Source organism: Astyanax mexicanus, chromosome 23 (assembly GCF_023375975.1).
Source record: "Astyanax mexicanus isolate ESR-SI-001 chromosome 23, AstMex3_surface, whole genome shotgun sequence".
Lineage (NCBI taxonomy): Eukaryota > Metazoa > Chordata > Actinopteri > Characiformes > Acestrorhamphidae > Astyanax > Astyanax mexicanus.
Genome location: NC_064430.1, coordinates 16,549,130 through 16,574,442, shown reverse-complemented (window position 1 = coordinate 16,574,442; position 25,313 = coordinate 16,549,130). Strand labels below are relative to the sequence as shown.

General features: G+C 36.8%; 1 protein-coding gene across 1 annotated transcript; it reads left to right on the top strand.

Moving 5' to 3' along the window:
* The first annotated feature begins 665 nt into the window (after nt 1–665).
* Nucleotides 666–24,821, top strand: LOC103031151 (cytochrome b-245 heavy chain). The gene is made up of 13 exons (XM_022668117.2): nt 666–893; nt 1,080–1,172; nt 4,060–4,170; nt 5,091–5,175; nt 5,390–5,538; nt 7,582–7,763; nt 11,054–11,183; nt 11,505–11,597; nt 13,737–13,990; nt 21,110–21,272; nt 21,690–21,836; nt 22,736–22,860; nt 23,022–24,821. The coding sequence occupies exons 1-13, from the start codon at nt 666–668 to the stop codon at nt 23,137–23,139; spliced, it is 1,878 nt and encodes a 625-aa protein (XP_022523838.2). The 3' UTR covers nt 23,140–24,821.
* The last annotated feature ends 492 nt before the right edge of the window (nt 24,822–25,313 follow it).

The window sequence follows — 25,313 nt, the reverse complement described above, 5'->3', positions numbered from 1 at the left end:
ATGACCAAATGATATTTACACTTACACATTAATACTGGTTGTGATACAGTGGATACATCTGGTAATAGCACTATTTATTTATATATTATGTGTAGTTACAAGTAGGCATATGATATTTGCAGTAAATGGTATTTACACGGAAGTGTATCTAGTAACAGCGTGCTATTTTCATTAAAAGTGATTAAATAGTGGTAGTATGCATTGTTAAACTATTAAATTACTTTCAGAACTATTAATTTATAAGCAATGTTGTAAGCACTAGAGGTTGTTTTACTCACAGCTACCAAAATACTAAAAGCTTAGCACAAACTAATTATTCACAGCAAACTGACCACAGTTTATTTTTAAATGTGTAGTTGTGGTCTCTAGAATGAATGAATGCCATGTTATTAGTTTTTTTTTTTGTGAAAAAAAAGTGGTCCGGTGATCCAGTATAATGTTGCTTTAGTCCGGTGGAGGAGGGGGGCGATTGAAAGCCTACATGTGGAATTCCCCAAAAAACACACCGGCAGATTAAGGCAGTGTCTTCATCTGTTAAAGAGGTGGATACTGTAAAAGAGCTTAGAGGAAAAACATTAAATGCAAAAAACCCTTCTTAACTGAATCTCTCTCTCTCTCTCTCTCTCTCTCTCTCTCTCTCTCTCTCTCTCTCTCTCCCTTTTACAATGCCAGGGGAACCTTGCTTCATCACCTCTGATGAGTTTAGTCAGGCTTATGAAACTTCCTCTTTCAATCTCTGCTTTAAATATCAAACACTTTTCACTTCTCTGCACCACTCGGTCTCTCTTTCACACACTCACTCACTCACACACACACTTGCATGCAGGCTCTTCGGTCCGTCTTTCAGTATGGGCAATTTTGCAGCAAATGAAGGACTGTCCATCTTTGTTATTGTAAGTGTTTTGGAATCTGAATTTGAGCTATATATTATATATACATATATTGAAACCACGTATACATTTAAGTAAAGTAAAATTAAACATTTCAGTGTGTTTTTTTGTAGACTGTTAAGAATACAATAACCTTTACCTTACTCCTAAATATTTATTGTTAATTCGGCCCTTCATTTTTTTTTTCAGCTGGTATGGCTCGGTATCAACGCTTTCCTCTTCGTCCATTTCTACATGGCGTTCCTTGTGGATCGTTTCTACTACACTAGAGTCATCCTAGGGGTAAGGCCCAGAGTTTTCTGTTTTTTTTTTTTTTTTCTTTTTTTTTTACATTTTATGTTGTTTCTCATGTATAATGCAGATAGAAAGTAATACACATTTTTTTTGTATTAAAAAATGCAGCTTATTTAATTTTGGACTTATTTTTTAAATGAACCGTCATTGGGGTCAACTTAGGTGCTTTGCTTTCTTCCGTGCATCAATGGACACAGAACATGTGTTGGAACAGGTGTTACAGCCTAAAGTAGTCACAAAAGGAAGCAGAATTGATCACTTCTGTTTCTTACTGTGTACTGTGCACATATACACACCCACAAACAGGATTTTTTCAGACTAAGGTGCCATCAAGGGGCCACAATATTTAAAGATGTTACGAGTATTATTTTACCAGTCACACCATGTTCATACACTTAAATGTAAAAATCTTACGTAGTAAAATCTATGGTTTATTTTGTGACCAAAAGTTTTTCATAAGAAAAATAAATCTGCAATCAAATGTAAAAAATCAAATGTATGCAGATTCAATGCAGTGCAGTGTTGCAAATTCAAAACAGAAAAAAATATATCAAACATATTTTTTTAATATACTTGGTTACTTTATTATTCTTTGCAGTTATTGGAAAAATATTTGGTTTTGGCTTTGCCAGTTTTTGACAGTTTGTTTTTAACTGTCTAATGGCTCAGAAGATAATACGATTGAACGCCACACGGTCCTACAAAATTTGTGATTCGTTTAACTTGACATACAGCTCTGGAAAAATTTAGAAACCGCTTTAGTTTCTGAAGTGCTATTTATGGGTGTATGTTTGAGCAAAATGAACATTGTTGTTTTATTCTAAAAACTACGAACAACATTTCTCCCAAATTCCACATAAAAATATTGTCATTTAGAGCATTTATTTGCAGAAAATGAGAAATGGCTAAAAAATAACAAAAAAGATGCAAAGCTTTCAGACCTCAAATAATGAAAAGAAAACAAGTTCATATTCATAAAGTTTTAAGATTTCAGAAATCAATATTTGGTGAAACAACCCTGGATTTTAAATTACAGTCTTCATGAGTCTTGGCATGTTCTCCTCCACCAGTCTTACACACTGCTTTTGGATAACTTTATGCCACATGGTGCAAACATTCAAGCAGTTCAGTTTGGTTTTATGGCTTGTGATCATCCATCTTCCTCTTGATTATATTCCAGAGGTTTTCAATTTAGTAAAATCAAAGAAACTCATAAGTGGTCACTTATTGTTTTTCCAGAACTGTATTGTAAAGTGTAGTAAAAAGCTATTTATTTAATTGTTGTTTTTATTTTTATTTTTTTTACGTTAAATAAACCTGGCTACTGAATACAAGTAATTTAAATGGGTTGTTAACCTTATGTGAGCATTTGTAAGTACGTATTGGGCAAAGATTAGGCACCTCAGGGGTTAATAATTACATCAATTGCTTAACTTTAATAGCAAGAGCATAGGAGACCACTGTTGTCTCACTAACTGCAAAGATGACAATTTATAGAGTTTTTGTCCTGATAGTAGTTAAACTGGTTAAGCAGAGTGTCAGAAAAAAAGAAACAGTTTACTTTTTAGTGTGTTTTTCATTACTTGCATCCTTTATAAATAAATGTAGCAAATCATTTTTAGTTTTAGTATCTGAAGGTGACCTAGCAGTGGATCTGTTTTGAAATTTGTTTATTCAAAGTAATTTCCCAAACATTAATTATGTACACGCACTTCCAATAACTTTTGTCCTCACTCCATCACTGCATTGCAAAAAATCCATGGGCAAAAACTAGACAAAATATATGCAAATTAAGACAATATATGTATATTAAGCAAAAAATCTGCCAATGGGGTAAGCAAAATTTTCTTAGTAAGATTTCTTACAAAAAGCAATGGCAAAGTCTCAAATTGAATGAAGTAACACCTAAATTAAGAAAAAAAGTCACTGTTTTTGGACACAAGAACCAGAATAACTTGATTGCTTAAATTACTTAAAATAAGGTACAACTTCTAAGTAAGAATGATTAAGATAATTATCCCTAAAATAAGCAAAATAATCTAACACTTACAATGCTTAGTTAGACAAAAAGTCTCATTAGAGAAGAAAATAAGATTAATTTTCTTAAATTTAGAAAATTTCACTTGCTAAGATTTATTTTTTTGCAGTGTGATTGTGAAAACGTCACACTAAACGTCAAGCAGTTTGGACTGCGTGTCTCCACTCTTCCTCCAGACTCTGGTCTATCGATTTGCAAATGAAATATAAAATTTACTGATGATCAGTGATGGTTTGGAAAGACATGTCATCTGCTGGTGTTGGTCCACTGTGTTTTACTGTATCAAGTCCACAATCAGTGCAGTGTTTTCCCAGAAAAACTTACAGCACTTCTTGCTTCCCTCTGCTAACAACTTTTATGGAGATGTGGATTTCATTTTTCAGCAGGACTTGGCATACTGCCCACACTGCCAAAAGTACCAGTTGGTCTTATATTATATTCTAAGACAATAAGATTCTGAGACACATTTTGGGTTTTCATTGGCTGTAAGCCACAATCATCAACAGTAAAAGAAATAAACACTTAAAATAGATCTCTCTGTGTGTAATACGTCTATATAATATATGAGTTTCACATTTTGAACTAAATTACTGAAATAAGGTACATTTGAAATGATATTCTATTTTTTTTTAGATGCACTTATAGTTTTCTAGTTGTTTTAACTGCCTTTTATAAAAATGAATAAGAATATGGTGTCCAAAATAATAAAAGAGCTTTACAGATCTACACTGTACGTTTAAAATGGACAGAATGCAGCCCACAATACCCTGGGAAATACTGAGAGGTTTGTTTTAATATGTGTTTACTATGTGTTTTCTCTCTCTCTCACCCCCCCAGCATGCTTTGTCCTGGGCGAGGGCTCCAGCTGCGTGTCTGAACTTTAACTGCATGTTGATCCTGCTGCCAGTCTGCCGCAACCTGCTCTCCTTCCTCAGGGGATCCATTCAGGTCAGACACAGCACAGAGCCCAGACAGCCAGACAGACAGACAGACAGACAGACAGACAGAAAGACAGACAGACAGACAGACATATAGACAGAGAAACAAAGATAAAACAGAAATGAAAGTGTCTAAAACAAACAAGTAAAATGTAATTCTACACAGAGATATCAAGTAACTAAGTAGAAATTCTTTGTTACCTTACTTAAGTAGATATTTTGGTTATCTATATTTTACTTATTTATCTAGAGTAATTAATGTTTAGAAAATGATTTACTACTTATTAATTTTTTAAACAATTATCTGTACTTTCTACTCTTTACATAAAAAAAAGCCTTGTTAAAAATAGCCCCTATTAGTTTCTATGTAATCTATCGCACCTGCACATCACGTCACACCCGCACTGAGCCATTTCTCATTTTCTGCAAATAAATGCTCTAAATGAGAATATTTTTATTTGAAATGTGGGAGAAATATTTATAGAATAAAACAACAATGTCCCTTTTACTCAAACATATACCTGTAAACAGCAAAATCAGATAAACTGATTTAGAAACTGAAGTGGTCTCTTAAATTTTTAAAATTTCTTAATGTATTTGTACTAAACTGCATATTTTTTAAATGTGCATATATGCAGCTGAAACAGGGAGCCTAGTGCATCCCAAATGTATCAGCATTAACATTTTAAAATATCATTATAATTATTATGGCTTTTAAAAATTATAGCACTATAGGCTTCTGTGGCATGGCCTAAGCTTTTGTCCTTAATGGCATTGTTTTCCCCTTATATTACTTTTATTTGTATATTTTTAAGTATTTTAAACCCTAGTACCTGTACTTCTACCTGAGTAAAAAATGTGAATACTTTTCACACCTTTGATACAGATTGAATGATTGTGAACTGTGTGTAAATGCATGTGTTTCTGCAGTGCTGTAGCCGTACTGCTGCTCGCCAGCTAGACAGGAACATCACATTCCACAAACTGGTGGCCTACATGATCGCCTTCCACACAGGTAGAATTTAACCTCTTTATTCCTAATGCAAAAAGCTTACATTTACATTTAAATGTACATGTAGATTTACATTTATTAAATTAATTCATTTATTTATTTATATTTATATGAGGAATGTTTTAAATATTAAAATGCTGGATCAACATGTCATTTATGTATATGTATTAGATGAACCCTTTAATCATCTGTTATCTCTTCTGCATTTTTCTTTCAGCGGTACACATCATCGCTCATCTGTTTAATTTTGAGCGTTTTATGGACGCCCAGCTGGAGGCCAACAGCAGCTCCTTGCCTCATGTCCTCTCTCTGATCGGCAACAAAGACAACGAATCATTCCTTAACCCCATTAGGAGTAATGAGACGGTGAGTAACATGATACTCGCCTGGTCTTTACACTGAACTTGTCGAAACGTTTAAATATTGGTCATATGTACCTTTAATTATTTTTAAAGAGCAATTTAATCTTTTTTGAAAGAATGCAGTGATACCTACATGGTGGTGGCATATGAGGTGTTGGTGTGTGTTGTACTGGTATGGGTGGATAAGACACAGCAGTGCTGCTGGAGTTTTTAAACATTGTATCCACTCGCTTGTCATTCTAGTACAGTTTGAGAACCACAGTTGTTCTAGTAGACACTCCCACCTAGCTGGTTCAAGTTGTAGATGTACAGAAGTCAAAGACAAAAGCTCTGTATCTGTTGCGGCACAGTCTGTGTTGGTCATCCTTTAGTCCTTCTTCAGTAATTACAGGACATTGCTCACAGGACACTGACGACATTTGCTGTTGGCTGGGTATTTCAATCAATTCAGTCAATTCTCAATCCAGCTGTGACACTGAGATGTTTAAAAACTCCAGCAGCACTGCTGCATCTGATCCTCTACTCGTACCAGAACAACAAACACTAACAATAATAACACGCCACCGTCATGTCAGTGCAGTCACTGCAATGCTGACCCATGACTGACCCACCACCCAAATATTACCTGCACTGTGGTGGTGAAGAACAGGGTAAAATGAAGATAATAAAAAAGTAGGCAGAGAAATAGAAGCACAACAAAGGATTCTAAGAAAGACTGCAATTATAATACTGTTGCTTGTGATGTGATCACATGCTGTTGTCATGGCAGCAGTGTGACTCCTGCGTACAGGAATAGCACAACAAGAGGAAGAGACCTTCAGCATAACAGGACAGTAAATAATGTCATTCTGTCTGACGCATGCCGGCCCTGTGACCTCCGTGACGAGGAATGCTGCTATTAGCTAGAATTGCTAAAGAGAGGATTTAGAGTTATATAACATATAAGTTATAATATAACATAATATAACATTTATTGATGCTCTAATTTTAAGGTACATTTTTACCTGATGTTTCTTTGACCCTAAAGGTATGTGTCAAAAACAGTTTAAATGATGTGTAACGTTCTTTAGAGCACTCTGTCCTTCTTAAACACATGAAGTACCTGTGTGAGTGCATAAAAATACAGTTTTTGAATGTGACATTATCTGACCTTATTTACAGAATGAAAATGTTCAAAACTAGTGTTAGTGGTGTGATAGATAGATAGATAGATAGATAGATAGACAGACAGACAGACAGATAGATACTTTATTGATCCCTGAGGGGAAATTATAGATAGGGTGTGATAGGGTGATAGGGTGTGTTGTGCTCGTACAGCAGTACTGCTGGTGTTTTTAACAAAAAATAAGTTGTTATATAAGAGCTAAAAATCTAAATTGTAATCGAGAATCACTCATATACTTGAAAAATATCCTTTTTTTTTTTTTTTTTTAAACAATATCTCCCTGCCCTAATCCAACAACAGCGTTGTGTGGGCAGTGTCCTGTGGACAGAGTCCTTTGAGCACTGATGAAGGACTAAAGGATGACCAACACAAACTGTGCAGCAACAGATTCAGAGCTTATATCTCTTTACATCTACAAGGTGGAGCAGCTATGTACACGTAACTAATAGAGTATACAGTGACTGGAAACACAGTGTTTAAAAACTCCAGCAGCACTGCTGTATCTGACCCATTAATGCCAGTGCAACACACACCACTAACACACCCACACCATGTCAGTAAAGCCACTGCAGTGCTGAGAATAAATGACCAGCCACACAAATAACACCTGCTCTTTCCTGTGGGGTCCTAAAGAACAGGGTAAAGGAGGATAATAATAAAGCATGCAGTAAAACAGATACACTACTACAGTCTGTAATTATAAAACTACAAAGTTCTCCTCAAAATGCTCACTGGAACATAAAAATGATCAAAGACTACACATTTATAAACTACTCACCCATCATGTATACACCTATGCTGCCTAGTCAAATAATGAAAATGATGGTTTTCATGGTCATATCAATGATATGCACTTCCTTTTCTTTATTCTTTATTCTGCAGAACCCAACAATTGTGATGTTCACAACAGTGGCAGGACTGACTGGAGTGGTCATCACCCTAGCGCTCATCCTCATCATCACTTCCTCTATGGAGGTGATCCGCAGGTCCTACTTTGAGGTGTTCTGGTTCACCCACCACCTCTTCATCGTGTTCTTCATTGGTCTAGTGCTGCATGGGATTGGGTGAGTAAGGACGGGAAATGATGCTGTTCAAAAAACATAGATACACCCATTAAAGTGACCCTCATTTGTATTTCTCTATTTGTCATTCACTATGTAAGGTTTAAAAAAAAATGGATGAATTTGGACGCTTCCTTATCAACATATGTCAGCACCTCTCAAATATACAGTGGGGGAAAGTATTTAGTCAGTCACCAATTGTGAAAGTTCTTCCTCTTAAAAAGATAAGAGAGGCCTGTAATAGACATCATAGGTAGACCTCAACTATGAGAGACAAAATAAAAAAAAATCAGAAAATCACACTGATTTATTTGCAAATAATGGTGAAAAATAAGTATTTGGTCAAAAACAAAAGTTCATCTCAATACTTTGTTATATATCCTTTGTTGGCAATGATAGAGGTCAAACATTTTCTGTAAGTCTTTACAAGGTTGGCACACACCGTTGCTGGTATGTTGGCCCATTCCTTCCTGCAGATCTCCTCTAGAGCAGTGATGTTTTCTTGCTGTTGGCGGGCAACACAGATTTTCAACTCCCTCCAAAGGTTTTCTATGGGGTTGAGATCTGGAGACTGGCTAGGCCACTCCAGGACCTTGAAATGCTTCTTACGAAGCCACTCCTTTGTTGCCCTGGCAGTGTGCTTGGGATCATTGTCATGCTGGAAGACCCAGCCATGTTTCATCCTCAATGCCCTTGCTGATGGAAGGAGGTTTGCACTCAAAATCTCACAATACATGTCCCCATTCATTCTTTCATGTACACGGACCAGTCGTCCTGGTCCCTTTGCAAAGAAACAGCCCCAAAGCATGATGTTGCCACCCCCATGCTTCACAGTTTGTATGGTGTTCTTTGAATGCGAATAAGCATTGTGTTTGTACCAAACAGTTCTACTTTGGTTTCATCTGACCATATGACATTCTCCCAACACTCTTCTGGAACATCCAAATTCTCTCTAGCAAACTTCAGACGTGCCCAGATATGTACTGGCACTGCATAGTGTTTTACTGACGGTAGCCTTTGTTACATTGGTCCCAGCATTCTGCAGGTCATTCACTAGGTCCCCCAGTGTGGTTCTGGGATTTTTGCTCACCGTTCTTGTGATAATTTTGATGCCACAGGCTGAGATCTTGCGTGGAGCCCCTGATTGAGGAAGATTAGCAGTGGTCTTGTAGGTCTTCAATTTTCTGATTATTGCTCCCACAGTAGATTTCTTCACACCAAGCTGCTGCTTCAGATTCAGTCTTCCCAGCCTGGTGCAGGTCTACAATTTTGTTTCTGGTGTCCTTCAACAGCTCTTTGGTCTTCACCATAGTTGAATTTGGAGTGTGACTGTTTGAGGTTGTGGGCAGGTCTCTTTTATACAGATAATGAGGTCAAACAGGTGCCATTAATACAGGTAATGAGTGAAGAACAAAGGAGCCTCTTAAAGAAGAAGTTATAAGTCTGTGACAGCCAGAAATCTTGCTTGTTTGTAGGTGACCAAATACTTATTTTCCACCATTATTTGCAAATAAATTCCTTAAAAATCAGACAATGTGATTTTTAGATTTTTTTTTCTCATTTTGTCTCTTTTAGTTGAGGTCTACCCATGATGCCATCTACAGGCCTCTCTCATCTTTTTAAGTGGGATAACTTGCACAATTGGTGACTGATATACTTATTTCCGCCACTGTACATGGGAAGCTATATAGGAAAATATGAATCTGAAACTTGTGAATACAGTAAATTACGTCATTAGCTGTGTTTTTTTTACTGTCTGTTGCTTAGAAACAAATAGCACTTTCCCAATGCAGGAAGCAGGAAGTCTACTCAGCCCAACTCGCTTTTTGGTGCCTGGTATCTATAAAATACAATACACTTTTATTGTCAGAGTTCTTTTAAAATGTCTTGCATCCCACAACGGCTGGCCACCAAAAAAAAATGTAGCACACTAATATTTCGGACCGCCTTTAGCTTTGATTGCGGCTTTAAGCATTCACTGTGGCATTGTTTCAATAATCTTCTGCAATTTCAAAAGCTTTATTTAAATCCAGTGTTGCATTAATTTTTCACCAAGATCTTGCAGCAGCATTGATGATGGTAGAGTCTGACCACTGCACAAAGTCTTCTCCATCCAGCACATCCCAAAGATTCTCAATTAGGTTAAGATCTGGACTCTGTGGTGAACAGTCCATGTGTGAAAATTATGATCTCATGCTCCCTGAATCACTCTTTCACAATTCCAGCCCCATGAATCCTGACACTGTTATCTTGGAATATGCACATTCCATCAGGGAAGAAAAAATCCATTGATGGAATAACCTGGTCTATATTCAGTATATTCAGGTAGTCAGCTGACCTCATTCTTTCAGCACATACTGTTGCTGAACCTAGAAAACTAGACCTGACCAACTGCAGCATCAACCCCACATCATCAGCTTAGTTAAATCCAGGTGGCGATATTTTTTTATTGGCTATGCAGTGTATTAATGATAATAGATATATGATTCCTGAGGGAGACTAAAAATTATTTCCTTTGTCTTCTTTGATAATGAGAAGATATTTACTTATCTTCTTGAAAAGCATTTCTTGTTTCACACCCCTGGTTTCATTAAAAAAATTACAAATAATAATAAATTAAATTTTCCACTACCACAGTTCCCCTGAAATGTAGCTGGTGATGTCTGTCTCAAAACATCATAACTAAATCATCTTTACATCAACAACGCAGTACCAAGGGAGACTAAACTCCACTAAAGGAAGTATATTCCAGCTTTTTGGTTTGTCATTCTGCGTTGGATAAAGCGACAGTTCTCTTTGGCAAATCAAAGCTTTGCAAATACTAAAAAGTACCTGGTTCCAGGTACCAGGTGTCAATTTTGCCAAATGGAAAAGCAAAAAAGTTGAGTAGAGTTGAGTCATGTAGGGTGTTGTATTACCCTCAAAATCCCCCTGGTGTTGGGGCATTACTAGATAGGGGGAGTCTTAGTGGGTGGTTTGGATATTGGCCTTGTAAACTGGGGAGAAAATGGAATAGAAATTAGAAATAAAAAAAAAATCACCCTCGAATTCCAAATGCTTCATGCTTTACGTAAATAGGAAGTCATGTTGATCAAAGCCTGTGTATTAATACAGTGTGTTTCAGCTACTGGATTGCATTGAAGTGTAAAAAGTACTTGAGCAATGGAGCCATACTCAGTATGACTACATTACATACATATGTGCAACATAATAGTAGTTTGGTAATTTTGCTATTTTCATTATGTCAACAAAACAAAATATATATGTGTGTGTGTGTGTTTGTGTGTTGTCAGCCGCATTGTGCGAGGCCAGTCTTTTGACAGTCTGAAGCATCACGATCCTATAAAATGTCACAGTCAGTTTGAGGAATGGGGCAACGATCCATCCTGCCCTGAGCCGAAATTTGCCGGAAATCCACCAATGGTAACATCCACATTACACAGACCCTAACAAACCCTCAAATATAGTATTCATAGACAAACACAACATATGTCAACTTTTACTGGATATATAAATACTGAGTAGCTATATGAAAAAAACAATATGGATTATCATAGATTTATTAATTGCCATTACTTCTCAGATAAAAACTTTTAAATAATTTGCTCAGATGGTTAAGACTTTTGTACAGTACCGTATGCTTGTTTTTTACAAAATAAGCCTATACATTACTGTATGTGCAATAGCAATGTAGGTATGTCCTACTTGTGAACTCGTAAAATGTTTCATTTTTTCATTTTTCAGACATGGAAGTGGGTGGTTGGGCCGATGTTTCTTTTCTTGTGTGAGAGGCTAGTGAGATTCCATCGCTCACAGCAGAAAGTGGTCATCACCAAGGTGAGTAGCCATGCTGTCCTGTACAAGAATTTAATACATTCACATTCATTGATTTATATATGCTAATAAATAAACTGGAAAACATTCAAATTCAGTGATATGAAAAGCTAAAAATACCTCTTAATGGCTGTGTTCCAATTGTGTACTGATTACTAGAACTAGTAGCTACTTTTTAAGCATGAAATATGTATATATGAATATAAATATATATATATACCAATTTTTTTGACTATTAGGTGCACTTAAAATAAAAAAATTGTCAGTGTACCTTATAATCCGGTGTGCCATATGTATGAATTTTACCAGTCAGGTATTAAGGAGCAGTGAACCACTCCGCTGAAGGTTCCTCAATCTGGTGCTATCTTGTGGCATTTTTGTCCTGCTACAGTTGTGGTGCAGTTAGCGGCTAATGCTAATGCTGCTGCACCCAACCTTAGCACTGAAACTTCACTAAAAACTCACCCTTATGCCAAGCTCAGGCTACACGACATTTTGGTCCCTCACGATGTTCACTATGTCAGATTAAGCAGTTATCTTCATTTTGTGTCGTACTCAGGGGACTGGCAACACGATAGCAACACCATAGTCACCGACCAATCACCGTCCACGTCCTTGCGTGAGTTTGTAGGTAATTGCAGGGGAGGAGGATAGAATCTGACGATTATAGCTACAGAAGCGCTTTGCGTGATGGAAGCACTTTATTGCTCAGAAAAACACAAAAAGAGGAAGAAGTGACTGTGGGCTCAGTCCTGCAGGACCCAAAGAGAACATCACAGGCATTTCTGTACTCCAGAGAGAACTTGAGGTAAAGATGTAGTTACTTTAGCTAGGTTTCAGTGTATGTAAAGAGAATGAAAGAATAAACAGAATAAAGGCAGGGGTATTGTTGCCACAGCTCAAACTCAAACTTTTCTTCTGTTTCACTGGTCCAGCTAACTGCAGGAACACTGTCTCCCTTTATTTTTCCCATGTTAACATCTGTGCGCCACAGAGCGCTCTGTCTTCCTATTGGTCAGCGTCAGGGAGCATGTCTCGGAGCATGTCAAACTAGAATTCTAACATGTTAGTCTTTTCGTTGGACGCTCCGACGGCGCTGCTCGCGTCAAATTACTGTTCTTTGATTATGTCACACTGCACGAACATTTGTCGCACCCGACACTGAAATTAGGATCCTATGCAGGCAAATTGTCGGCACAGACAAAATCGGGTCAAAATCGGGCTAAAATTGTGTAGTCTGATTTGGCCAAAATATTGGAAATCTAAGCTTACTGTAAATAAACAGAAGTGCTTTACTTACCTAAACAGTTTACTGGAGAGAAATCTGTGTAGATTAACATCAAGCGCTCATTTGATTTTGAAATAAAGTTTTTTTTAAATTACAGTTTTGTTTACTAAGGCGCTTTCCCAGCTTCCCTGTTAGAAGAAACACATGGCGAAAACCTTTCTTACTTCGATGTAGACATCCTTACTAGTGTCAATTAATGCACTTTATAATCCGGTGTGCTTTATGTATGAAAATAGACCAGAAAATAGACATTTATTTATAGTCCGCCTTATAATCTGTTGTGCCTTATGTATGAAAATAGACCAGAAAACAGACATTTATTGATAGTCTGCTTTATAATCTGGTGAGCCCTATAGATAATACATATAGATAAAAGTGGTGGGTAAAACCAGTAATTGTTTATTGATTGTTGTTATAATGAAATCTGATTTCCCATAATGCATGTGGAACAGAACGGGAGAAACTACTCACTTCTAGAACACGGCAGATAACAGTGCAAGTGCAATGGCAATTCACCTTAGGGACCGTATGAAAAGTTCCAGACAAATTGACTAATAAATACATTTTCAATACTTTTCTAAATGTGACCTGAAATAGTTGTGCACATTCCTTCTTTTTAACTGTTGTTTTGAAATCATGAGGTCACATTTTCAACACTTAAAATGGGTCGCACTGGGATGCAATTGGGATGAAACCCTTGATTTTGCAATATTGACTCTCATAGAGACATGTTCTAGACCTTGGTCTGTTCAGTGCTACAAATCTACACATATTATTTATAATTAAATATGTGTTTAGATGTTGTTGTACCATTACCATAAATGACAATGATTGTCTTGTCCATATTTCACCAGGTGGTAATGCATCCATCCAAAACCCTGGAGCTGCAGATGAAGAAAAAGGGCTTCAAGATGGAAGTGGGCCAGTACATCTTCATGCAGTGCCCATCTATCTCTCAGCTAGAGTGGCACCCCTTTACCCTGACCTCTGCTCCTGAGGAGGACCACTTCAGTGTCCACATCCGCATCGTTGGGGACTGGACCCAGGCCCTATACTCTGCGTGTGGAGGGGACAAAACAGGGGTGCAGGACGCCTGGGAGCTACCCAAGTAAGTAAGCTTAATGAATATAAATAAAGAAGGAAGCTTTGTTAGAGCTATACTGATATATGAGGTGTCTGTTCTACTTTATACACCAGTACCAACAGCAGTTGATCAGTCTATCTGCTATCAAACCCAAGATGCATCAGGAAGAATAGTGTTCATACCCACCAATTTAGGCCATTATTCCAAAGGAGCACTCTCACCTTTACTTCAACTCAAGTCCCTAAGTCCCGAAGTCCCTAAGTGACCTTATTTACAGAGTGTAGGAGTGCTGAGTTAGTGCTAGAGATAAAACTAGCTTCTTTTAAAAGTCTATTTTTTGCTTATACAGGGCTGTTTCAACATTTTAACAAACCAAATGGACCAGCAGGAGATTTGCTGTTTTATTAAAGATACAGTAGTAGTACCAGAAGTACACGTTTTGGCACAAAACACCATCCCAATTTGAATACAGTCACATAATAACCAATGAGAACTAAGAATTCTCTAAAACATATTTTTCTAAAATTCACAAACACAGTCCATTACATTATAAAGAAAATACATATTTGTGTAAGAAAATACATATAAAGAAAATGCAAAAAATATATAAAAAAATAAAAATACACCACCAACAACAAAAAACAATTTACCATCCTGTACAGTCAGATAAACATAAAATATTTCTTTAATAAACTCTTTTTTTTGTAAAATCCTCATTCATACATTCATACAAAAAAGTCAATTTACCATCCTGTACAGTCAGATAAACATAAAATATTTCTTTAATAAACTCATTTTTTGTAAAATCCTCATTCATACATTCAGGAAATACATTTTTTAATACATAAAATACAGGAAGCTTCCCTCTTTTACAAGTTATGGAACGATGAAATGATTGTTCTTATTTATGCCACATTTGTATCTTAACCTTAAAATATTAACACTTAACTAGATCTCATTCCATGATTTTTCCATTCATTTTAAAATGTCTCTAGTATGAGACATAAATGAATAAATGACATAAATGAATGCCATGTGAGCTGTTTTTTGTGAAAAAAAAGTGCTCCAGTGATCTGGTATAACAGTGCTTTAGTCCGGTGGAAGAGTGCAGCGAGACGGACAACAGTTAGAAACGTTTTAAAATAAAGACATTTTTACACTAAACACTCTTTGCAATGTCATACGTTACTTTATAAAATGTGTAATGCACTACTAAGTGTAAAGACCTAGTCTTAGAGTCTCTGTAAAAGGCAAAATCCACCGGAGATCCAATGTAAACCTAGGCACTGAACTTCCAAAAGGTTCCAAAAGTAAAAATCCACCCTGCAGCAGAGCCGCCCAGGAAGTTAGAATAGAACCCCAGGGTGAATATCGTCGCTGTCCAATGAAAAACACTTATCTCCAAAATAGCAACTTTACAGGAGAGAGAAAAACTTTGTAAACTTTTAATGGAAGTCAATGTAAAAAGAGTTTATTTCAGGTCAATTTAAAGAGTTTCTATTGGTCTGTTCACCAAGAAATGTTGGCACAGTGTAACGGACAGTTTGTCTGTTCAAATTATGCAGTAAACTAAAAATCAACAAAAATGGAGATAAGTGTTTTTCATAGGACAGGGACGATATGTTCTTTTACTAGCTACTGCAGACAGTGGAGGTTGAGGAAGAGTTATATGTGCAGCATCATATACAACTAAGAGATCTATTGTATTTCACAAAGAACAAGAAAAAGTGGATTTTAGCAGAAGGACACCTTCAGAAGTTCTACATTTTACAAAGTCTTGACCTCATAATATGGGTTAAAAACTATGACTGAACCCTGGAAACCAGCTCTAATACAGTATATAGTCCTTTATAAAAACTGAATTCATCAAAGATGATCCAGTATCGCTTAAATACATCACTCTTTCACTTTCCAGATGACTAAAGCAAGCAACACCAGACACATCTGAGTTTCAGCACTTATAACATGTCAGAAATAGAGAGAGAGAGAGAATACAACACTTTCTGATTAGGTCTTTATGTAGCTGTGAAAAGAGGCAGAGCTGTGAACTTGGCTGTCGTGTGAAAACTGTGCAAACATAGTGTCTCTCTCTTGCTTATCTGAGTGGAATTCTGAAGGGATGAAGGCTTTGTGTGTAATGCTGTTTTGATCTAACGTGCTGCGTCACATTTAGAAGCCTGATAGTACACTAAAAACGTTTTTAGAAGGCCCCTATTTTTTAATTGTCTAGTAGCAGTGCTGTATGGCTCAGACTAGCTGCTTTTTATTTCATCGTCTTATCAGTGATTTTATTATTGCACTTCACATGTCAGACCTCTAAAGACCTATACTTTAAATAGTTACAGAGTTCTCTGTGTTTCTGTGTCTTTTACTAGTTATTATGATTAATTATGAAAGTGTGAATGTGCTGTGTGTAAGTGTGTAAATGCTGCAGTACAGAGTGCAGTAATATAATCTGTTCCAGCACTGCTTTACTACAGACAAAGGCTTTGGAAACTGACATTTCATTGGTAAAAATCCATGGCAATGTATTGCTAACTTTTTAACCATTTAATTAAACTGGATTTTGTTCTGTTTCAGGTTAATTGACTTTACCTGATTTGCTTAAATGGCAAAAATGAATGAAAAAAAAAAACCTGGTGCTGTTCTAAAAACCTTTATAATTTACGATAATGCATGTCACTGAGGTAATTAAAATTAAAACATAAAATGTGAATCTAATAAAATAATTTGCACCATTGGTTTGTACAAGAAAACAAGTTCATATCAACCTTTGAACCAAGCATGTAACAGGCATAGAATTGTGAGTCAGGTACTGGATGTCTGTACCAGGCAGAAATGAAAAAATATATATATAGTGAGGTCTGGTTTGGATATAATGGTGGCAATTACCAACCTAATTAGATTAAATAAACCCTGTGGTTTGGAGATAATCATGTACAGTCTAACATATGGAATGTAAAAGAATGATGACGATGACCTCAACCCTCTTTAAATTGTATAAATCTCAGCTGGGGAAACCTTTACCTGAGTGCATGCTGTATGCAGACTGATAGGACATGCTCCAATACTGAAACCTGCTCTCCTCTGGTTTGATCTGGTTAATTATTTTTTGCTGGAATTGGCCATGTCAGTGTGTCTTTGCTATCGTAACTACTGGAAAAGTAAGCCACATTCGGTTTAAAACACATAAAAGACACATATTAATTCTCTTAATTAATTATATTCCCTTTAAGAGCCTGTTGTACTCTGACTTTGGCAGATTGCTATTTCAGGGGTGCAGCTGCCTGGACGTGTCCAACGCTTCACACTAGAGCAGGGGTATTTATTTTTAACTTGTGTTATGATTCAGTGATATATCATGTATACTATATATATAGTGAGGTTGTTTGAACTATGATTAAAAAAATATAATAATAATAAAATGCCTCTCTGGCCAGATTTTGGGTACATTCCTCCCCTGTCCCTCTCTCGCACTCGGTGTGTCTTTAGTTTTTCTGCCCGTTCTCGTTTTTCCACCAGTTCTCGGGCTCCCTATCTCTTTATAAAGGCAGTTTTTCCCAGCCGTGTCCCAATTCACTAGCTGGGGCAGCGCTCTGCACAGATCTTATTGGCTGAGGAGAGCGTTTGTGGTGATAATACAGCACACGTGATTGGTCTGTGAGTTTACTGCACAGCAAAGCACATATACTGTAAAGACAAGAAAAGTTCTGCCGCTTTAAATGAACACGGTCAGAATTAAATCCTTCACAGTAGTTTATCGGTTTGTGTCCGCATTGGACAACGTCCGCGGTCTGCCTATTAGTGACCCCTGCACTAGAGGAAACTGACCTACTCATTCACGCTCATTCATTCTGTTTATTGTTCATGTTGTTGAAAAGTTTGCACAGCTGCAATTGGCACATGCTATGGGTTTCTGCACTACTGCGTGTGCATGTGTGTATAAATAGCAGGTGTTTACACGCGTTTGGGATGTGCCTGATGGTAATTCGCTGCCACAGGTGCACCTTTATTTTTTGTTACCAAGATAGCAATACGCCAGAAATTTACCTGAACATGCCTCATTTTGAGACCACCATGCCCATCAGCACTGATACAGCTGTGGAAAAAATAAAAGACAACTTAAAATCATAAGTTCTTAGATTTTAGCAAATTGAAAACCTCTGGAATATAATAAAGAGGAAGATGGATGATCACAAGCTGAACTGCTTAAATCTTTGCAACAGAAGTGGCATAAAGTTATATCCAAAAGCAGTGTGTAAGACTGATGGAGGAGAACATGCCAAGATGCATGAAAACTGTGGTTAAAACCAGTGTTATTCCACCAAATATTGATTTCTGAACTCTTAAAACTTTATGAATATAAACTTGTTTTATTTGCATTATTTGTGGTCTGAAAGCTCTGCATCTTTTTTGTGTTTTCAGACATTTCTCATTTTCTGCAAATAAATGCTCTAAATGACACTATTTTTATGTAGAATTTGGGAGAAATGTTGTCTGTAGTTTATAGAATAAAACAACAATGTTAATTTTACTCAAACATATATCTGTAAATAACAAAATCAGAGAAAGTGTCATTGAAGTGTTTTTATCTAGCTCTTTTCCAGAGCTGTATATTCAAAAGTGCCTTTGCCATTGAAACGATGCAGGTGAAAATAGACTATTGACGGGCTGTTAGATAGGGGGCCCTTAGTGTTTTAAAGCCATAAAAGTGGTAAACCCTATAATGACTATAAAGAATCACCTAAACACATCAAGGTAACAATTCATGATCAATTTCCCACTGCAATTCCATGTCATTTTATTATTATCAGCATTATGAGAGCAAATATTTTCCTAGTACTCTAAAGATGTGTATTGCGAGCCTAAAACAGCACAGAAAATTACTGTAATTTACCGCATCAGAAAGTCACAGTTGTGCATGGGGAAACAGCGAGTGTGTAAAAGGGGATGTGGCTTGGCAGAATTTTACTGCCCTGACAGAAAGAAGAAGTGAGCAGAAGAAAGCGGACATTTGCAAGGTTTCCAGAAAGAGCAGGCATTGGAGAATAAATACAGTGGCTTGATTACGTAACGCTGAACTTTCTTAGCTTCCCCTATTAGTGTTTCTCAAACGTTTTCTATCATGCCCTTTTGGATAAAGACCATTTTTCACTCCCTCCCTGCCTCCTAAAAGCTTACAAAATAAGGCCATATAAAATGCCATGAAAACAAAACCGTTTCTTCCACTTTTGTTTCTGTAATTTCTGCACCCTCAGCTTAATTAACATTTTTTAGGATATTGGACGATTTTCCTACATGGTAAATTTGTGTAAAAATAATAAAGTCATCCAGACTACGAAGGAACACATAAGGAACACATAAATCATGTAGTAACTTAAAAGTATTAAACAAATTAAATTAGTCTGTGAAACCTTTAAGTGGGGTCTTATCTAGGGTGCTGTTAATTTGCGTTTTTTTGCGGCTGGTAACTCTGATGAACTTATCCCGTGCAACAGAGGTAACAGTTGCTCTTTCTTTTTTCTGGGGTGATCCTGATGAGAGCCAGTTTCATCATAACATTTTAGATGATCTTTGTGACTGCACTTGAGGTTACTTTCAAAGTTTATTTAATTTTGAAGTAAGTCTTTCTTTAATAAGTTGAGTAGTTCTTGCAATAAAATAAATTAAAACATTACTCAAATAGAGCTATTCACTGTATACCTGTAACTCTACATCTTCACAACTTTACAACTGATGCTCTCAAACATTAACATTAAGAGGACAAGAATTGTAAGTATTTAACTCTTGACGAGTTCAGCACAGCTGTTAACTGAAAGCTGAAAATTCCAGGTGACTCTACCTCATAAAGCTGTCTGAGAAAATCCAGCCAAGATGTGCAAAGCTTTCATCTAAGCACAAGAGGTGCTACTTTAAAGAATTTAAAATAAATAAAATAAAACATATTCTGGTCTGTTTAACACTTTTTTGTTTACTAAATAAGTGCATATGTTTTTCTTCATAGTTGGAATGACCTTAGTATTTATCTACCATGCATACAAATTTTAAATAATGAACAAAAAAAACTCAATTTAAGGTGCCTGCAAACTTTTAGTTGGTACTGTATATAGACAAGAAGGTGGAGTCTGAGAGAGCACAACTGGCCTTTCCACCTGTAGAAAGAGGCTTGTTCTGATCTTCACCCACCTACTTTCTTAATAATAGGGGTGTTCTAATGGGGTAGAGTAATTGGCCTTTCAATTTAGTGTCATAAATGGAATAAAAATATAAATAGATTGTTAAAAAAGCAAAGAAACTAACTGATTTTTCCTAAATGTCCTAAAGGGATGCATGGTTTATATATATAAAGCTCTAAGTGGTCTATATAAAGACCACTTAAAATGAGGAGTTTCTTTGATTTTACCAAATTGAAAACCTATGGAATATAATCAAGAGGAAGATGGATGATCATAAAACCATTAAAAAGCCTTCAAACCAAGCTGAACTGCTTGAATTTTTGCACCAGGAGTGGCATAAAGTTATCCAAAAGCAGTGTGTAAGACTGGTGGAGGAGAACATGCCAAGATGCATGAAAACTGTGTTTAAACTTTTTTTTTTTATGTACTTTCTTATAATTATTTTATTTTAATATTTTATTTTTTTTATTATGTTTTATCAGTAATACTGTTATTATATATTTTTAATTTTGTTTTTTTTTATTCCTATTACTAAATAGTTTTATTTTTTAGTTTCAGTTTTATTCTTCTGTTTCATTAATATTAAATATTTGCTTTTAATTTTGCTTTTTCAATCACTATTGTATTTGCTCGGTTACATTGAAAATGTGGGTCACCCTCAATGTACTTCCGAGTTTAAAATAAAGGTTGATTGATTGATTGAAACCCAGGGTTATTCCACCAAATATTGATATCTGAACTCTTAAAATTTTATGAATATAAACTTGTTTTCTTTGCATTATTTGAGGTCTGAAAGTTCTGTTGTCCATAGTAGCAAAAACAGAAAAACTGAATTAGAAACTGAAGGGGTCTCTAAATTTTTTCCAGAGCTATATATGGTAGTTTGTTGGAAGGGCTGATTTCATACAGTAGCTTTAGGTCAAGCATGATCAGGCAGCTGAATTGAAGCTTGTGTATGTGTTTGCAGGATGGCAGTGGACGGCCCTTTTGGTACAGCCAGTGAAGACGTCTTCCGCTACGAGGTTGTCATGCTGGTCGGTGCCGGGATTGGTGTCACTCCTTTTGCCTCTATTCTGAAATCTGTGTGGTACAAGCATGTCCAACAGAACACCAACGTGTTCACTAAAAAGGTACAGTGTTGTTTCTTTATTGTTTTTTTTTGTTTTTAGATTGACTCTCCCTCTGTTTCAGGACTGGAAATTCCATGCTGTCTTCCACCTGTAAAAATCATGTCTCTTTGGTGGAATGCCTGATATCCTCTCAAGGATTGTCTGTATGGTTGCTGTGCCATTTCTTACTTGTAGCATGATGAAGTTTAAATGTGCTATTTGGAAATGCTGCAAGACATTTTACATTGACTTCCACTAAAAAATTAGGACATTTATTTTTTCTCCTTTAAAGTTGCCATTGGTTTCCGCATTAAAGCAACACTTTTGAATGATTTAAACATATGACTTATACATATGAGAAGAACAAGGAATGAGGAAGCCACAGTCTGCTAAGGTTTAAAAACTGTACAATTTACCATTCTGACCTTCTTCTTGTAGATTTATTTCTATTGGCTGTGCCCGGAGACCCAGGCGTTTGAGTGGTTCGCGGATCTGCTGCAGTCTCTGGAGCGCCAGATGACTGAGAAGCACATGAGGGACTTCCTGAGTTACAACATTTATCTGACCCGCTGGAAAGACGCAGAGGTCAGAAATCCACCCACGAAAATACAGCACATTTCCACATTTTGTTATGCTAATTATAGCCTTATTGCAAAATGGGTCAATATTTTTCCCCTAAACACTGTACACACAATACCTCATGATGACAAATTGAAACTTTTTTTTTTTTCATTTTTTGCAAAAACACTAAAGATAAAACACTAAACTATAAAACATACATAATTATTCAAATTATTCAGCTTTTGCTCAATAGTTTGTTTAAGCTCTTTTGGCAGCAATTACAGCCTTAAGTATTTTTGAGTATTATGCTACGAGCTTGGTACATTCCCACAGCATGATGCTCCCACCACCATGTTTCACTGTAGGAATGGTGTTGGTCAGGTGATAAACGGTGCCTTATTTCCACCAGACATGAATTGGCATTGAGGACCAAAGAGTTCCATCTTTGTGTCATTAGACCAGATATGTTTGCAGCGGGAACTGAAAAATATACTAGGTTCTAGGTTACTAGGTAATTTTACTTGATGTGTATGTTACCTGGCTGGTGGGACACGGGGAAGAAGAAGCCTATCTGTTGCCGTGCGTGCTGTGCTGAAGACTCGCTGAACTGAACTGCTGCTTCAGCGCATCTAGTGTGCCTTGCGCGTGACCGCGCGGGGTCACGTGACAGAGGAAGAGCGAGGTCGGGTGTGTGCAGCTGATTTCAGGGCATTCTGTTTTCACTCATTTGTAAACGCTCAGGTTTTCAAAAGATCATTTCAAACCGGCCTCAGTAAAATCGTAATAATAATAATATATAAAAAAAACGAAGTTTCAAAAGGGCACTTTGGTTAATAAAGGGCAGAGTTGGTGCATTGGTCATTGATGCAAAGCACCAAGTACTCTAGGCATGTCCTCAATAATTGTCATTTAATTTCTTGCAGGCTGCTCACTTACGAGTTCAGTATGAGGCTGAGAATGACCCCATCACTGGCTTGAAGCAGAAGACCCTGTATGGCAAACCTAACTGGGACAACGAGTTCAACACTATTGCCACCAGTCATCCAGGGTATGTATATGTGTTAATGTACACAAGTCAGTCTGATCAGTCTTTGCATCTCCTTACTAATAATTGGACTGTTTTTTTATCTATAGAAACAGAAGTATCTGTACATACCGTGTTTGTTCACTTTTATGAAGCACTAACCTTCTTCACTCTCTCTCTCCTAGGTGTAAAGTGGGGGTGTTTCTCTGTGGGCCACAAGCACTGGGCAAATCCTTGGAGAAGCAGTGCCACAGCCAATCACAGGGCGGAACTGAATTTATATTCAACAAGGAAAACTTTTGATCATTTTTTAGCTTGGTGTAGGAAGTATACTTTCTGTATATTTTCTGCAAAGCTAAAGGATGGATTTATAACCTAAATTGGCTGGTGAAAGTTTAAGCTTGTATGTAGTATATAGTGTGTATAGGGATGGGTGGTATATCCACTTTTATCTGTTGCTGTCAAAGGCTATGTTCACATTACCAGGCGGAAGTGACTCAATTCCTATTTATTGCTCAGTGTGGCTCAGATCAGATTTTTTTCATGGCTGTGTGAACGTGCCAAATCTGTTCATTTTTTTTCCAAATCAGATTTGAGTCACTTCCATATGTGGCCCTAAATCAGATACATATCCAATCCATGGACATGCGACATGAATGTGAACGGTCAAATCGGCCCGTCAAATTTTATGCATGCACTACGTGCTTCTCTCTTGTACCCACACATTTTTTGGTGCAGCTGTGCAGCTATAGCTGTAAAAACAGCAAAAGCAAACCGCCTGGCCTTTTTTCACCTCCTTGACCTGAGCATGAACTTCAGACCAGCTCTCCACTTTTTTACTCTCCACTCCAGCAAAAGATGCTCCACATATCAGCTACTAACGCATCCATTTCACCTTTATAAAGCTACGAGTCGTCTCTCAAATATGATGTTTAATGTTGTTGGTGAAGAAGGCGAGGAGTTTCAGGAACAGATTCGTTCACATTACACACAGATACAGGTCACTTACATCTGTGAATGTGAACCGCCAAACCCAATCTGAGCAAAATATTGAATTTGAGCAACGTTGCTTGTAATGTGAACGTAGCCTAAAAAACATAAAAATTATTCAATGTAAAGTTCAATTTGCTCAACAGGGTCACAAACAAAGAATGTTTTTACACCTGAAAGTCAAGATCGGGGTCCGCACCAAGGTTCATGTGTTTGTTACATTGTTTTTGGTCAATTTAATCCAGTTAGTTTTGGTTTCACACTGCAGTTTAGTGACTGAGCAGAACTTTACTACATTTTGTCATTATCAGCAACATGGGCTGTGTCCCTCTGTAATTCATATTAATTGGTTTGTAGAATATTAGTTGTAAGTTCGGCTTTGAGTTGCTTTTTTCAGGTGTTATGTCGAATACTAGCTCTCTGTCAGAATCCGACTCCCCTTCGTGTACATGTACACCCCACAGCAAAATGAGTGTAAAATATTATCCGTAAATCTGTTTCATTTCTTTTTATAAACAAGCGTTACAGCAAATAAATGAATTGCCAATATAAGACTACAGCTGCGTGACACTTCTGCACGAAAGGGGAGAGGAGACAGATTTTGGCACAACACCAATTCTATTTTTTCTGGTTTTGTTTAAAAGACTGACTCAGCTTCCTGTAATTGGTCTAAAAGTCCAAACCATCTAAAAAAGTGCTTTCACACTGCAGACAAATCTGACGGACGACGGTTCAGTAGATCTGGACTGAGACCACCTTTTTTGGTCAATCCAAACTTAAGCCTTTGGTCTGATGGTGGTTCTAAGCCCCTTTCAACCCTGATACTTTGGTTCCACCCAAACTGAAAAAAAGCCAGAAAGTCTGAATCAAACAAGGTAACACCCTAAATTAACACACTTTGGCCCAATCTCATTTTTCTTTTGTAACCTCTAACCCTTCCAAGCTTCCCCTTGGAAGATGATTAAGGATTATTAAATCATTAACAATGACCTTAACTGAGGCGAGTGAGACCTGCAGTTCTTTAAATGTTGTTCTGAGTTATTTTGTGATCTCCTAGATGAGTTGTTCATGCCCTTTTGGAGTCATTTTGGGAGGCTGGTCACTCCTGGGAAGGTTCACCACTGTTCCATGTTTTTATCACTTGTGAATAACAGCACTGCTCTCTTACTGCTCTCAATGAAATGTCTTTGTAACTAATGAATCTCATCTGTTGTTAAATTTCTTCAGATCGGGGCATAATGTGTTGTTTTTCGAGATATTTTAGCTGCTTCATGTTGTCAGAAACATTCTATTTGTCATTTCTTGATTCTACAGATCTGGCAGTAATCAGACCTGGTTATAGCTAGTAAAATTGAACTTAACTTTTTAAAAAATGTGGTTGTGTCTTAAATTAAATCATTTAACTAATAAAAATCCTTTTTCTGAAAAATAAAAATAAATAAATCAGTAAGGACGTAAATACCTTTTTACACCACTGTAAAAATAAT